Raw genomic sequence first — 16,182 nt, 5'->3', positions numbered from 1 at the left:
GAGCTTGCGCTCTAACCAACTGAGCCATCCGGCCACCCCTCCAGCAGCTTGTTGTCTTCAATCTAGTTGTGGAGGGCGCATTTGCAGCCCTCTGGCTCATGTGGGAATCGAACTGGCAACCCTGTTGTTCAGAGCTCACGCTCTAACCAACTGAAACATCTGGCCACCCCTCAAATCTGCGAGCCTTGAATCTATAACTCAATTGGGGAGAAGTAACATCTTTATAATATCTTATAAACCATGTATATGGTATAACCCTCCCATTTATTAAGGTCTTTAACTTCTCTCAATAGTGGTTTAAAGTTTTCTGTAGAGGGAATGGCATGTCTTCACTATATTCCTGGAAATTTTTCAGTCTTATGCTACTTAGAAATAGTACCTTCCCCCCGCCCCATCATTTTCTTTTTATCACTGGCATACAGAAATAAAAGTATATTTTGATGTTCACTTTTTATTCAGTTTCCTTGCAAACTCACTGATTTTTAAATAATTTATAGGTTCTGTTGGGTTCTTTATGATTCTCTATATGCATAATTATGCCACTCCAGAATAATGATACTTTTATTTTTTTCCCTGTCCTTATATTAATTCCCCCCCCCCCCTTATTACAATGGTGTTAGAATGGGAGTTACCTTTGGGCTAGAAGAGTAGTGATTGGGAGGGGACATCAGAGATTTGGGGGTTCTGGTAAGGTGAAGTATCTAAATCTTGGTGGTTACATGAACATGTCCACTTCATAATAATTCATGCAGCTTTAAATTTGTGAGCTTTTCTGGTTATATGATACTTTGATTAAAAGCTTAAAAATAGCATGACTGCGGTGGTTTAAAATATGTCCACAACTTGACATTCTTTTCACAATATGTCTGCAACTTCTTTGATGCACTCCTTGAGTAAGATCTAGACTTTGTGAGTCAGTTCTAAGAAATATAAAAAGGGGAAATGATAGTATACAACTTGAGAGACTTGGTCATCCAAGGTAGTGTTCTCTCTCAGGCTGCTTGCTGTGCGAGAAATTAACTTCCATGAGAAGCCAAGACCTCCAGCCAACAGACAGCAAGCAACTGGGGCCTTCAACTAAGAGCCCTGTGGGTGTACCATCTTAGAAGTGCAACCTTCATCCCCAGTCAAGCCTTCAGATGAGTGCAGCCTCAGCTGACATCTTGACCACAAACTCATGAGAACCCTGAGCCAGAACCATCTCACTAAGCTACGCCCAGATTCCTGACCTTCAGAAATTGTGAGATATGTTTGTTGTTGTTTTTTTTAAATGAAGTCATTTTTTAAAAAGATTTTATTGGGGAAGGGGAACAGGACTTTATTGGGGAACAGTGTGTACTTCCAGGACTTTTTTCCAAGTCAAGTTGTTGTCCTTTCAGTCTTAGTTGTGGAGGGCGCAGCTCAGCTCCAGGTCCAGTTGCCGTTGCTAGTTGCAGGGGGTGGCAGCCTACCATCCCTTGAGGGAGTCGAACTGGCAACCTTGCAGTTGAGAGGACGCGCTCCAACCAACTGAGACATCCGGGAGGCAGCTCAGCTCAAGGTGCCGTGTTCAATCTTAGTTGCAGGGGGTTCTGCCCACCATCCCTTGCAGGACTCGAGGAGTTGAACCGGCAACCTTGTGGCTGAGAGCCCACTGGCCCATGTGGGAATGAACCGACAGCCTTCGGAGTTAGGAGCACGGAGCTCCAACCGCCTGAGCCACCGGGCCGGCCCTGTTTATTGTTTTAAGCGATTGAGTTTGGGGATAATTTTTTACACAGCATAGACAATATATTTATCTAGTAAGAAATCATCCTAAAAAAAATGTTGGTTGACCAGCCCAAACTGTACCACAGAACCTTATTTCTAGCCCCTATTTCATTTTCAAAGAACTGGACCATTAGCAGCAACTCTCAAAACAAGACAGCCTGTCAGCTGAGTCATGGCACAGAGGCTGGTGCATGGTGTGCATCCAATTTACTAGCCATCTTTTGGTGTCAACAAGGAGACAGAATTCATGCCAGCATGAGGGGCCTTTTATTGCTCAGGGGTTGGGCCCCCACGTTTTGGGGGAGTTCCCCCACTGCTACCTCCCCCCATTGTCCCTGTGGACCCCTCAAGTGGCAGGCTGCTGAGTTGATCATGGAGGGAGCACATCTTCAAGTGTAGATAGTCCACAGCGGCCACCTTCTCCCTGTAATGACAGATAGGGGGGAGTTGGTGTTGGTGGGGTAAGATGCCACAGGGCAGGAGTGGAAGGAGGGGATGACTTAGGCCCAGTGCTGAAGACCTCACCCTCCTCCCATGCCCTCAGCCTCCTTCCTCACTCCGGCTTCATCTTTTCCGTCAGCAGCAGGTTCTTGGCCCGCAAGGCTTTGTCTTGGGCCAGCCGAAGGGTGGAGCTCAGGGCCTCTGCCCTGACGTGTTTGGCCAAGGCCTGGCGCTCCAGCTCCTGGGGAGAGGAGTGTAGGCGCGGCTGGGCTTGCCTGACTGGGCTAGGGGTGGAGGGGGAGCTGGATCGCGGAGGGCAAGGGGCAGGGTCCCATCAGCCCGAGTTCCTCACCCAGGGTATTCCCATCATGCCTCCAATCTGAGACTGACCCCAGCATCCCATAGTACACTGGTCTTCCAAATTCCAATTGTGTGCTAAACCTGTGTCTGGCGCACTGTCTGTCCCCTAATGCACTGGCCTTCTATGCTCCAGCAAGCACTAAATTAGCATCTATCATATTGTCCCCAAATGCCTGTGAACCATCATGCACTGTATCTGTCTGGGCCCAGTATTCCATTACATGGTGATCTTCTACATCCCCTAATTCACAAGCCCTCACATCTCCTTATCTGTAGACCAGCATCTCTGTTATAATAGTAGTCCTTAGTGCTCTGGTTCCCTATATCCCAGAATGTACCAGGCCCCATGTCCTATCATGTCTTACTCCCATAGCTCTACCACATCAATGTCCCATACTGCCTCGCCCACTGTGACTTATATCCCATCATACATTAGGCCAATAGCCCATAATACATTAGGTCTCTATATTTCAGAATGTACATGGTCCTCAAGTTCCATCAGCTATTGGGTTTGAATCTGTGGGGCAATGCCCCATGATGACCTGTGGTTCCATTTCCCATAATGCACTAGCTTACTGTGACCTATATTCACTGGGTTCCATCTTACCTCAATGATTCTATATAATGTGTGGCCTCTTTTAAGGTCTACAGAAAATCAGGCTTATATTCCATGAAGCTATAGACTGGTATCTATCTCCTGTGTCCCACAATGCACCAGATCCAGTGTCCCCATCATGCTTTGGGCCCAAAGTCCATCACCCAAAGCTCCATAATGAATGACCTATGAGTCACCAACCACCAAACTGCTTATACTTCCCCCACCTAAATGCATTAGAGACCAGTGTTTCCCCAACACCTACTGCCCACAGCTCAGCTCTTCCCATCCTGCCACACACTAGCAGTACATTGTGCCCGGGCCTCCCCTCTCCCTGCCCTGACAGAAAAGTGGGGCATGGTGGCCCATGGTCCCTGGTACCAGAATCTTCTTGTGTAGCCTCTGGCAGCTGGGGCAGGCGGGAGCCAGGCCCCTCTGCTTCACCTCATCCACTAGTGGGGTCAGCGCTCGTTCCAGCAGCAGCTGCAGGGACTCCGTGGACAACTGCTGCTCCTGGCTGGGGGAGGGGTAGTTACCAGGTGAAAGAGGCCTAGTACTACATTCCCAGGATACCCCATGTCTACCTGCTCAGCCTCCACCTAGTTCCTGTTTCCACTATGCACCCATGCAACATTCCCACCATGCTCTAGGGCCAACGTACAGTGCATCAGATATCTGTTGGTTTCCACAGCATGGGAATTCCCACAGTGCCTGGGGATTCCCACTCCCAAAGGGCACCAGATAGCCCTCAGTTCATCAAAAACTCACATTTCCTATACTGCACTAGTTAAACCTGATCCCACGTTGTATTGGTAGTCCTCTGCCTAATGTGGCCCAAGCATGCAATGTATTCCTTGGCTCTCCAATATACCAAGATCTCACCTTACCCACAACGCACTGAGAAACCCAGTGTTCCACCAAGTACTACATCCCAACCTTCTTCCCACAATGCACTAGAAATCCAGGATGTGGGATCAAATATATGGTGATGGAAGGAGAACTGACTCTGGGTGGTAAACACACAATGTGACATATAGATGATGTATCACAGAATTGTACACCTGAAACCTATTAACTTTACTAACAATTGTCACCCCAATAAACTTTAATTAAAAAAAACAAAACAAGAAATCCAGGCTGCTTGAAATGTATCAAGTCTCTCGCATTCCACAAGACACTGACTCCACCTTTTAGGGAGGGAAGAAATGTGGCTCCCATAATGCACCAGGACTGGCCCATCCTACACTGCATGCATGGGGATGCCCTGTCTCCCAACATGCACCCCCTTCCCTTTGTGCCAATGCCCCATCTCCTTCAATGCTTTGACCCAGAATGCACCTGGAGGCCGGGCCTGGGCCCCCCCTTACCTGGCACAGCGGGCACAGGAACCTTGGGGGGCCCGATCCAAGTTCATGGAGAGGTCAGACCCTCTTCTAGAGCTTTGAAATTGCTTCCCCAACTCCTCCAGAATCGGTTTCACTGGGCCCAGCCCCTCCAGTTCATTCCTCAGTGAAGCCACAGACGCCGCTGACCGCTCCACCCTGAGGCATGAGAGTAACCAGTGCTGCAAGATCGCCTCTTCTAAAGAGTCCTAGCAAGGTAGCGCCCCAGATCCGAACCTCTGTCTCCAGCTAGTCTATGATACTCCAACATGTCCTGCCCCTCTCTGCTCTGATTGGCCCCTCTTGTGCTTTAAGGTCTGGAATGCCCATCCTTGTTCTCTATTGGTTTTCCCTAATCCGATTTGGCTCCTCCCTTTGCCCTTTTAAGGTATGGAACAACTATTCTCTAATTGTCCCTGCCCCTCAATCCTTATTAGGTATGGCACGCTCTTCTCTATGCTCTAATTGGAGCTTTCTCCTGTCAGTATATGATCTCGACCTCTGAGCCCCAGCTGATTGGTTGGTCCACACACAGGCCCCGCCCCCCACAGCCCTACCCTGTGCCTTGGCCCTTACATGGTGCACAGCTCGTCTGCTCGGCCCCGCAGCTCCTGCAGTCCCCGCGCCGTCTGCGCCTGCTCGCGCTGGGCTCGCTCCCACTGGCCCAGGAAACCGTCGAGCCTGCCGCCTAGGCCCCCGAGCAGCCGCAGGGCCTCCTGCACGGCCCCCTCCTGCTGATGCCACCGGGCAGTCAGCGAGGACACCTCTCTCCTGGAGGAGCCGAGGTAAGGAATCGGTCAGGGCTATGTTTGGACTCACCTCCATCGGCCCTTCCCCGCCAAGACCTCGTCCAAGGCTCCGGACCCACCCAGTCCCCAAATTCGAGAGTCCTGTTCATTTCTTGGAATCCTCCCATGTCCCCTAGAACCCCACCTCTATCCCCTTATCAGGTATCCTGGCCCTTCCCCTCATCCTGCCCTCCACCCCCACATCTGTTCTTCCAGACTCTGCCTCCTCAAGACACTGCTCACACCATCCCTGCCCCCTTTATTTGGAGCCTCCAAGGACCTGTTCTCCCAACCCCCAAAAAAGCCCGCCCACCTCAACAGACCTCCCTCCCACCACTCTTGTACTCAAACTCAGTTCCTCAAAGTCCTGTCCTTCCAGGTCACCTCCCGCCCGAATACTCCCTCCCGGGTTCTTCGAGGCTCCACCCTCTGTCCCCGAAGATCTTCCAGGCTCCACCCCCAGATCCCACTCACCTCAGCTCCTCAAGGCCGGTAGAGACCTTCTGCAATTCCTGCTCGCTCAGGATGGGGTCTTCCCCTGCCCGGGCCCCTATTCCCCGACAGCCTATGGCCAGGCCACATGATCGTGGGGGTTCACTGGGGTTTCCTGGTGGGTCAGAGCAGCCCGGGGGCTGGGTGGCGGGGCCTGGACCAGGACCCTGCCTGGAGAGACCCGCTTCCAGCTTCTGCTCCAGCAAGTGCAGCTCGGCCTCCTGCCTCCGTGGTGTCTCATCCTGAAGCTGCTGCTGGAGATAGCGCAGCTTCTCCTGGGCAGGGAAGGAGGGCAGGGTTATTGTGTCCAGCCCCTTGCCTCCCACAATCACCTCCACCCCCACCCCAAATCCGCCCAATGAATCCCCGAGATTGGAAAGTAAATGGATGTGGGAGATAGGATATTGGGAAGTCCGCCTTGGAGTCTAAGTGCACTTGCTGTTACGGCAGATGTTTGTCCCATTTGAAGCCTAGGTGGAGTCCAACTCACTTTAACATCCTTATTAATGCTGCCTCCGTGTCTCCATCCTGCCCTCCACCCCAACTCTAGTCCTCCAAGGTGTCAAATTTCAGCCCCTTCTATTTAGAAAGCTTTTCCAACATTTTCTTGGGAAATGAGTGGGCATGTGGGCAGGATGGGCATTCCCACTCAAAGTGCAACACAAGTCCCCTCCCTCTGGGACCTGAATGTGACTGTGCACAGATAAGTATGACCATGAACATGAAGGGGCAGTGTGGTGGTGGTGGTGATAGGGAGGGACGTTCCCCCTGAAGTCTACCTCAAGTACCTCATGTAGCTGATCCTCTTACCAAATCCTGGGACCACCCCCTTACCTCCAGCAGGGCAGAGTTCTGCTTCAGGACGTTGGTTTTTATTTCAGCATCTTCCACTGACCGGGTCACCATCCGGCAGTTCTCCTGGGTTAGAACACCAGGGCGGGGGCCCTGCCTTCCCACTCCAGTTCTGGGTCCCAACCCTTGCCTCTCTATTTCTATACAGGCTCCATCCAACCCCAAATATAAGACACATCTACTTATCCATGTTTGCCCTCTGCTTTTGGTCTGCCCCTTAGGAGCCTGATTCCCTTGGTTAAAGAGATGGCTTCCTCCTTGGACCTCTCCCATGCTACTTTTGCGCTTCCTCCCACCTCTCTTATGTTCACCCACACCATTCCTCCCCACTTTCCCTCCCACCATCTTCCTGCATTCACTGCCTTCTCCCCAGCCCACTCCTACACCCCAGTGGCTCACCTTGAGTTGACTACAGTACCCTTCCAGTTCTTCTGCCTCTTGTCGCCTTCTCTCTAGATTCTCGCTCAGCACAGAACACTCACTCTGGAACATGGAAGGGAGGAGGGGTTAGCCAGGGCTGCAAGGGGACACTCTGTGGGGAAGAGAGGCTAGGCCTGGGAATGTCACTTTTCCTTTTGAGCCTGTACCTCCCCAACTGGGCTATGGGTGCATTGAGCTGGAGGAGGGTTGTAAGTGGGCAACGTGACCCTGGAAGAAGAGGAAGTATTGGGGCAGGAGGGATCCTCACACCTGCAGTGTCTGCACGTGCTGATTAACCCGGGTGGTCTTTTCCTTCAAGCTGGTGATGGAGTCTTTAGCACGGATCAATCCACTGTTGACCCCACTCTGGGAAGAATGGGAGACAGGAGTGTCATGGATGTGTGGGCACAAACCCCAACCTAAAGTAAAACTAGAACTGGGAGGAGGCCCTGTTTTACACCTTGCTTCTGCCCTGGAGTGGCTGTGTGACTTTGAGCCAGGACTGCACCCTTCTGATTCTTGATATTCCTGCTCTGTAAAACCTGGGGTGGACATGTTTTCTGCTTGATGGATGGGAAGAAAAATAAGTAGGACCAGGAGGGAGTTGGGGGGTGGGGTGGGGTGGAGGGAACGCTTAGACGTGTGGGGGAAGAAAGATGGTCTCAACCAACCACTGAGATAAATGTCCTTGGGGTCCACAGACATAAATAAGATAAACTGTTAAAACACATGCTCTTTCTTTCTCTCCAGGCTCTTTCTTCTCTACCTGGAGAAGTCTAAACACATCCTACTTTCTAGACACAAGCACTCACTATGCACCAGGCCAACCACTTAACACATTTTCTCTTTATTCCTCACAGACACACCTCTTGAGATTATTCTGCAAGTGAGGCAAATGAGGCTCAGAGGGAGGATGCCCCTTGTACTTGCCAGTATACAACACATGAGGTGACCTTGTTAGAATTTAAACCCAGAGCCTTTGTTTTAAACCCTAGCACCATATGGCCTCTCATCCTCACTACATTTTATCATCATAAAATGCTTTGTGATTTCTACCAAACTGGCTTAGGAGAGATGCATGTGGCAGGATCCGCTCTCATCTCTTCCACATTTACAGAAGAGTTAGCCTAGCACATAACTCCCTAGCCAAAGACGACATTTCCCAGGCTTCCTTGCAGCCAAGTATGTCCATGTGACTAAGTTATGGCCATTGGAATGTGAGTGGGAATAATGTAGACAATTTCCAAGTCATGCCTTTAATAGAGGAAAGGAGGGAGAATGTCCCCATTTCTTTCTCCCTACTGGCTGGAATGCAAAATTGATAGCTAAAGGCAGAGTGGCCCTTTTGGACCCTGAGATGGAGGACACAACAAGATAGAAGAAGCTTGAAGTCCGACACTGTGGAGCCGCCATACCTGATTCCAACCATTTATGAAGACTTTTACACACACGAGATAGCATTTTCCATCTTGTTTAAGCTATGATATTTTGTGACTTTTTGTTACAACAGCTAAACTTATGACTGAATAGCTGAGCCACCAGAACGTAGGAGCCTGCTGCATTTGAAGAGCAGAACTGCTATAATTGTTGAGGCTTTTATGTGAGAAATAAACTATCCTGCTCAAACCTGTTACTTTGGTTTCTTTCACAGCTGCTGAACTAATACACAAAGAGAAAGAGAGAACAAGTTTCCTCCATTTTAATAAGGAGACAACAACACAATTCTTACATGATTGGTCTGGAAAATAAATGTAATAAGAAATATTTTATTAAGGTGGCATCAGCAAAATGGTGGAGTCAGGAACCCCCAAATTCCACCCTTCTATAAAAGCAATGAAAAAACTGGCAAAAAACAGTTAAGAGTCAAGTCATTGAGAATATACAACAATTATAAATATGTATGCATCTAACAGAACTTCAAAACACATGAATCAAAAACTGACAGAATTGAAGGGAGAAATTCACAATTCAACAGTAATTTTTTGAGACTTCAATACCTCACTTTCAATGATGGATAGAACAACTAGAGATAAGATCAGCAAGGAGACAGAAAACTTGAACGGCACTATAACTGAACGAGACCTAACATCTATAGAACATTCCACATAACAACGGCAGAATACACATTATTCTCAAATGCACATGAAATGTTCTCAAAACAAGTCTCAATAAATTTAAAAGGATTGAGATGCTACAAAGTATGTTTTCTGACCTTGATGACTTCAGTAGAATGAACTTAGAAATCAATGGCAGAAAGAAATTTGGGACACTCACAAAAATATGGAAATTAAACAACACACTCATAAACCAATGGGTAGAAGAAAAAATCACAAGAGAAATTATATTTTGGGATGCAGGAAAATGAAAACACAACATTCCAAAACTTATGGGACGCAGGGAAAGCAATACTTTGAGGGAAATGTAACCATAAACACCCACATCAAAAAAGAAAGAACTCAAAATTACTAACCTAAACTTCTACCATAAGAAACCAAACCAAAAAAAAAAAAAAAAAAAAAAGCATACTAAACCCAGAGCTAGCAGAAGGAAGGAAATAGTAAAGATTAGAGTGGTAAAAAAATGAAATAGAGGATAGAAAAGTAGTAGATAAAATCAACAAAACGAGAAGTTTGTTTTTTAAAAAGATCAATAGAATTGAGAAATCTTTAGACTGACTACAAAAATGAGAGAGAAGACTCAAATTACCGATGTCAGGATATTACTACCAGTCTTACAGAAAGAAAGGATTATGAGGGAATACTATGAACAATTGTATGCCATCAAATTTGATAACCTAGATGAAATGGAAACATTCTTAGGAAAACTCAAACTACAAAAACTGACTCAAGAAGAACTTGGAAGAACTTCAGATGTCAAGAAGAACATCTGAATAGATCCATAACAAGTAAAAAGAACTGAGTTAGTAATCAAAACACTTCCAACAAAGAAAACCCCCAAAAAACCAAATCAAATACCAAAATACCAAAAAGCCCAAATCTTTGCTGGTTCATTATACTAATCATTTAAAAAAGAATTGCTACCAATCCATCTCAATCTCTTCCCAAAAAATAGAAGCAGAGGGAACAGTTCCTAACTCATTCCATGAGGCCAGTATTACCCTGATACCAAAACTAAAGACATCACAAGAAAATAAGACTACAGACCAGTCTCTCTTTGGAACACAGTCACAAAATCTTCAACAAAATTCTAACAACAAAAACAGCAGCATATAAAAAGGATTATATACCATGACAAAGTAAGATTTATCCAAGGAATGCGAGGTTGGTTCAACATACAGAAGTTAATCAATGTAATACATCATTAATAGAATAAAAGGGAAAAAAATATGATTGTGTTGATCCAGAAGAAACATTTGACAAAATCCAGCACCCTTTCAGGATAAAAACACTCTCAACAATATAGAAATAAAAGGGAACTTCCTCATCCTGATGAAGGGTATCTACCAACCCCCCCACAAAACTATGGTGGTTTAAAATATGTCTGTACAATCCTTGATGCTCCTTTAAAATGTGAACCTTATTCCCCTCACTTGATTGTGGGCTGGATTTGGTGATGCATACTTAGTAAATAAGGCAGCAGTGATGGTATGTGACTTAAGAGACTAGTTCATAAAAGGAACTGTGGCTTCCTGCTTTCTCTCTAACTCTGGGGAATGATAGCCATCATGTCTTAAGCAGCCACTTATGGAAAGGCCCATGTTGCCAGGAACCAAGATCCGTGTGAGTGCGCCATCTTGGAAGCATGACCTCCAGCCCCTGTCAAGCCTTCAGATGACTGTAGCCCCTGCAGAAATCTTGACTGCAACCTCATGAGAGACCCTGATTCAGAACCAGCCAGCTAGGCCACTCCAGGTTTGTTGTTGTAAGTTTGGGGATAATTTGTTTCACTGCAATAGCTAACCAGTACACAAAGTGATCTTTTAAACTGAAGACCCTGAAGGTCTTGGGTTTCCCATGCATAGCTGTTGTGGGAAACTAGGAAAGCAAGTCCTGGGGTCAACTCAGTTCTCCCATTTACCAGCCGTAGGACCTCAGGGAGGGGACTTCACCTCTCTGCCTCTATTTCCCTACCTGTAAAATGGAGATGGGACTACTAGCTATATTCACAGGACTGCTGTTGGGAAGAACACAAGCTGGACCAGAAAGGCCCTGGGTCAGTATTTCTTTGAAAAAGGGTAGCTGGATTCCTGGAGGTGAGTTTTAGCTTTGCTGAGCACAGATGAGTGGAGCGGTGAAGGCAAAGCTTGTCACCCTTGGCTGAGAAATGAATAGCATGATGGGAGCCAGAGACCTGGGGACACAGCCCTCCTTGGCCACCCACTTAGCAATCCAAATCCCCACTCCAAGCTTGCCTCAGTTTCCTTTTTCATAAAATGGGACTGATGATACCTTGCTCAGATGGCAGTGCAGAGAGTCAACAGATATGATCAGGAATCCAAGCACAGTGATTAGTGTGAGCATTGTTATTGGTAAAAATAAGGGCGACAGGATGGGATCTACCAGGAAGGGGCTTAGAACCAAACTCTCTTAGCAGCCTCAGGGGTCTGCAGACAGCAGGACACGTCCCAAGCAGAGGTCAAACAGCCTGTCCTGTCCATCTTTGCCTTGATTCACAGACCTGCCCAAAGAGCAATACTACTTTTTTAGTTGCGTCCTTTGTCCTCATACAGATGTCCTAGCTTAAAACAGAAGCCAAAGCTGTCTGCTTCACCATTCTCCCGCTGACTGTCCAATCTAGGACTTGTTACTCTCTCCACCAGTATCTCCATGGCCCCTGGTTCTCCAATCTCTCTCTAGTTGTCTACCCTACCTCTCTCTCTGGTGTCTGCCCCTTGCTTCTCTGGATCTCTTTTCCCCTCTCTGGGTCCCTGTCCCCCTCTCTGCGTCTCTGTGCCCCTCTCCCTGGATCTCTGTCTTCCTCTCTCTCTGGGTTTCTGCCCCCTCCTCTCTGCCTGTTCCAGCTTTCTCTCCTGATGTAGCTGAGGTGCTGAGTGCCTGTATGTTCTTACTGTCCACTTTCTCACTGCTCCTGCACACACCTTGAGGTGTTGGCCATCATTACTTCTTTCACAGAGAAGGAACCTGAAGCCCCACAGAGATTGATACTCCCCTGCAGCCCCACAGTGAGCTGGTGGTGGCATCAGGCCTTGATCCCAGCTACCCAGGGCTCTTTCTCAGACGTCACAGTCCATGGGGGGACGTGACTCAGAAATAGCTCATGGGAGGCAGACCTCTGCAAGTGCGGTGTGAGTGATGCTCGCAAACAGCGAGGAAACTGTTCTGGCTGGGGGAGGGGATGTCTCCTGGGCCATCCATCCTGCCAGGACTCTCTCTGCCCTGTTCCCTTCTCTCCATCTGGACCCTTGCTCAGCCTTCTCTTGGGACTCCCTGCCTCTCTCTGCTCTTCAAACGTCTCCCACCCAGCCCCAGAGGAGTCTTCCTGGGAAGGAAAGGGCTTTTTCTTTAGTGTCAATCCCACTAGTCCTGGCCCTGCTTCTTACAAGCTCTCTGAACTTGCAGATGTCACTCCACGTCTCTAGACCTCAATTGTTTTTGTTTTCATCTTTAAACTAGTAATGACACCACTTCCCTTACAGAACTTCTAAGAGAGGAAATTGTTAGATCCCCACTATACTGGCATGGCACAGTGCCTGGCACATAGTAGGTGCTCAGTAAATGGGAATGGGGTCAATACCCCAAGTCACTCCTCTCTCTCCCCTGCCCATGAACTCTCCATGGCTCCACATTGCCCTCAGAAGAACACGACGTTTCTCAGCCTGTGTGGCCTGTACCCTGCCCCTCTCCAGCCTCCACTCTCTTACACGCCACACTCCAGCCACAGGGACAGACTTGCATTTAGCCCCCTTATGTGGGTTCTTTTCAACCCCTAGCTGGAACACCCTTCACTGTCTTCTGCCTGGGGAATACCTTTCTTATCTTTGGGGTCCAGCCTGTGTGTTGCCTTTTCTGGAAAGTCTTCCTTAACCTTGGCCGGCTGGGCCAAGGCCTCCATTTCCAGGGCTTCCACAAGTGACCTCACTCCCCCCATCAATTCAGGGTGCCCCCTACCCCTGATTCCTAAGCTTGGCTCCACTACATACAAGCTTTATGACTTTGGGTATGCTCTTTAACCTTTTGGGGCGTCAATATCTTCATCTGTGAAATGGGGGCAAATAATAATGATAACAACCACCAACATTTACTCTGTGCTTACAGCTGGCTACGGTGCTAAACATTTTACATGAATGAATTGCACTGCATTGTCATGACAACCTCATGAAGTAGGTACAGTTATATCCAGAACTCTGTCTTGTGTGCTGCTATTTTCCTGCTCCTAGATCAGTGTCCGGCACCTCATAGGTGTTTTAGAAACACATGCCTTTCCATTTTACAGATGAAGAAATTGAGGCTCCCAGAACATAGAAAGTGCTCAGTAAATGCTAGTGAATCTTATTAGCATAATTATGACCATAGTTATTGGTAGTGTAATTCTTAGTGTCCATGTCAAGCCCAGTTCAGGGTCTGTCTGGCCCAGGAGAAGCTGGGAGGGGGTCAGGTTGATGGGGGAGTTAAAGGACCAAGCTGTAGTACACTGCCCCAGTCAGAAATTCTGTAAATTCCATTAGATCTTGCTCACCTCCCAGTTTTGCCCCAGATTCTTAGCTGAGCCCCTCAGAGAACTCCTCATCCATCAAAGCCCAGTTCCAACCCTGCCTCCTTCAGGAAGCCTTCCTTAATACCCGCCATCTACTTTGAGGGGTCCTTTTCTGGGATCCCCAGTGTTACCTCCATTGTGGAGTTTATTACCTCTGTCTGTGCCTGTTGCCCCCACTAGACTAGGAGCTTCTCCCGGGCAGGGACCTAGTGTGACTCCTACGTGTGACCCCAGCCTCACCCCAGACATTGGAAAGTGACTGGATGAACTAAAGACCAACTCCCCGGCAGCAGGTGTCATTTACCAAGGATGGAGCAGACTCATGGCTGGCTGTTAGGGGAGAAGGAGGCAGTTTCTCTGGGCTTTAAAGGGTGACCAGAACGAACATGACCACGTCCCCCAACTCCTCAGTATTTGCCTACCACCAGGGTGAGGACCGTCCCCCCAGCCAAGTGCCCCTCACCAGTATTTCTGTGATGTCTGGGTCATCTGGAGCCCAGGGTGGGGTGGGGGAGGCAGGTGGCACAGGCAGTGCCAGCAGGCCGCTGTCGTCTGTGGTAGAGTCTGTCCCCGAGGAGTCGGTGGGCTCCATGGCGGCCAGGTTGAGCAGGGACACATTGGTGCAGGCCGAGGACCGTTTGAGGTTCAGGCACCAGTGCATTGGCTCATGGGACATCCGAGGTTCCACCCTAGGGAGGAGAGACAGGCAGGAGGGTCAGGATGTAGCCTCAGTGGGGCACGGTGCCTCCTGCCTCCCTGTCTCCAACCCGCTGCTCTCTGATTCCAACCTTACCACCTCCTTTCTTCTTCTCCATCCCCGCTGCCTGCTTTCTTCTTTTAATGTCCCCCCTTCTGATTTTTTCCTTCCCCACTTTTACCTCCCTCCCATGGTCCCTGCTCCCTTCTACCTCAATACCTCCCCCTCTCTTTATTTCTCCTTCCCCACTGCCCTCTTGCCTGCCCCTTCCCTGTCCCCTCCTTTTCTCCCCCTCCCCTCCTCCAGCACCCACGGTGGGACTCCTGCTCTGTTGGAGGCAGTGCTGGGCATTAGGACCGTCCCCAACAGAGTGCGACAAACCCACCCGTGGAATGACACAGCCTTCTTTTTCTTCGCATTCCCCTTGGCTGGGCTGGTCACCCCCCCAGGAGCCTCAGGGACCAGCTGGGAGCGGCTCTCGACCCCCGCAGGGGGGTCCCCAGCCTCATGGATCTCTTTGGACTGCCAGATTGTCTTCACCACCACGCTAGCCATGGCGTGTGGGGGCCCTGCTCCCAGGGGCTCCTTCCTCTGAGACGCTCCACCTACTCTGGCCACTGACCCTCAAAGTTCCTGTCCCCACAAGCCTGCCTCACAAAGGACCCAACCACTGAGCCTCATTAAGTGGGGGGTGGGTACAGAGGTAGGGGGAGGTGCTGCTGGCTCAGCACATGGGGGGGGAGTGGGGGGGTGGTCTCAGTGAACCCTTCTCATCCAGGATTCTGTTTCTTCCTGGATGTGTCCCTCAGCTTCAGAACCTCATGGAGTTATTCATTCTAGTTTAGAACTTACAATGGATGAGACCACTGGTTCTTGGGAGGGGTCCAACTTCCTTCTCCCTGAGGCTAACTGTGGGGTCACCCAGCCCCCCATATTCATAATTGATTCTTCATGCAATCCCCTGGACTTGGCACTTTCCCAGCATCTGGAAGATGGTGGTGAATGAGGCTGGAGCCCCAGTCCTGGAGGTTCTAACATTCTATGGGGGCTGGGGGGCTGAGATAGGGCCGGCAGGCAATAGACAGAAACACACAAAAATACCAGATGTCGGCAGGTAATATAAAGAGAATAAAAACTGGGTGATGGTGGTGTGGGCATTGTAGAAGCTCATTGATTTGTGCACTGGGGATTTAAGCCTTTTATTGTATGTGAATTTTGCCTATTAAAAAAAGAATCTAGGGGTGGCCGGTTAGCTCAGTTGGTTAAAGCACGATGCTCTTAACAAGAAGGTTGCTGGTTTGATCCCCACATGGGCCACTGTGAGCTGTGCCCTCCACAAGTAGATTGAAACAACTACTTGACTTGGATCTGATGGGTCCTCGAAAAACACACTTAAAAAATAAATAAAAGTTAAAAACAACACACAAACAGAATCTAAACAAACATGGAACTCTAGTTAATGGTAGGCATTGAAGAATTTGGGTTTGTATCAGTCTGCTGGGGCTGTTGTAAAAAAGTGCCACAGACTGGGGGGGTGGAGGCTTCAATCACAGAAGTGTATTGTCTCTCAAGTCTGGAGGCCAGAAGTCCAAGATGGAAGTGCTAGCAGGGCTGGTTCCTCCTGAGGCTGTGAAGGAGAATCAGTGGCAGGCCTCTCTCTCCTTGCTTCAGGTAGCCTCAGGCATTCCTTGGCTTACAGATGGCCGTCTTCTCCGGATGTCTTCATATTTG

General features: G+C 48.8%; 1 protein-coding gene across 1 annotated transcript; it reads right to left on the bottom strand.

The window, feature by feature from the left end:
- Nucleotides 1-1,794: 1,794 nt before the first annotated feature.
- On the bottom strand, nucleotides 1,795-15,006 carry TSKS (testis specific serine kinase substrate). Its single transcript, XM_019741470.2, has 11 exons — nucleotides 14,837-15,006; nucleotides 14,218-14,443; nucleotides 7,350-7,445; nucleotides 7,059-7,142; nucleotides 6,642-6,725; nucleotides 5,790-6,082; nucleotides 5,104-5,298; nucleotides 4,513-4,686; nucleotides 3,527-3,662; nucleotides 2,307-2,431; nucleotides 1,795-2,173 (listed from the first exon to the last, which is right to left on the bottom strand). Exons 1-11 carry the CDS (start codon nucleotides 15,004-15,006, stop codon nucleotides 2,017-2,019), a joined length of 1,740 nt encoding a protein of 579 aa, XP_019597029.2. The 3' UTR covers nucleotides 1,795-2,016.
- Nucleotides 15,007-16,182: the final 1,176 nt, after the last annotated feature.

This window comes from Rhinolophus sinicus, linkage group LG11 (assembly GCF_036562045.2).
Source record: "Rhinolophus sinicus isolate RSC01 linkage group LG11, ASM3656204v1, whole genome shotgun sequence".
NCBI lineage: Eukaryota > Metazoa > Chordata > Mammalia > Chiroptera > Rhinolophidae > Rhinolophus > Rhinolophus sinicus.
The sequence above is the reverse complement of the archived record's forward strand: the minus strand, read 5'-3'. Positions and strand labels throughout refer to the sequence as shown.

Coding starts and splice junctions, on each gene's coding strand:
- TSKS (XM_019741470.2), bottom strand. CDS start 15,006: ATGGCTAGCGTGGTGGTGAAGACAATCTGGCAGTCCAAAGAGATCCAT. Junction 7,143..7,349: donor AGCACGTGCAGACACTGCAG/GTGTGAGGATCC, acceptor TCCATGTTCCAG/AGTGAGTGTTCTGTGCTGAG. Junction 5,299..5,789: donor ACCGGCCTTGAGGAGCTGAG/GTGAGTGGGATC, acceptor CGGCTCCTCCAG/GAGAGAGGTGTCCTCGCTGA.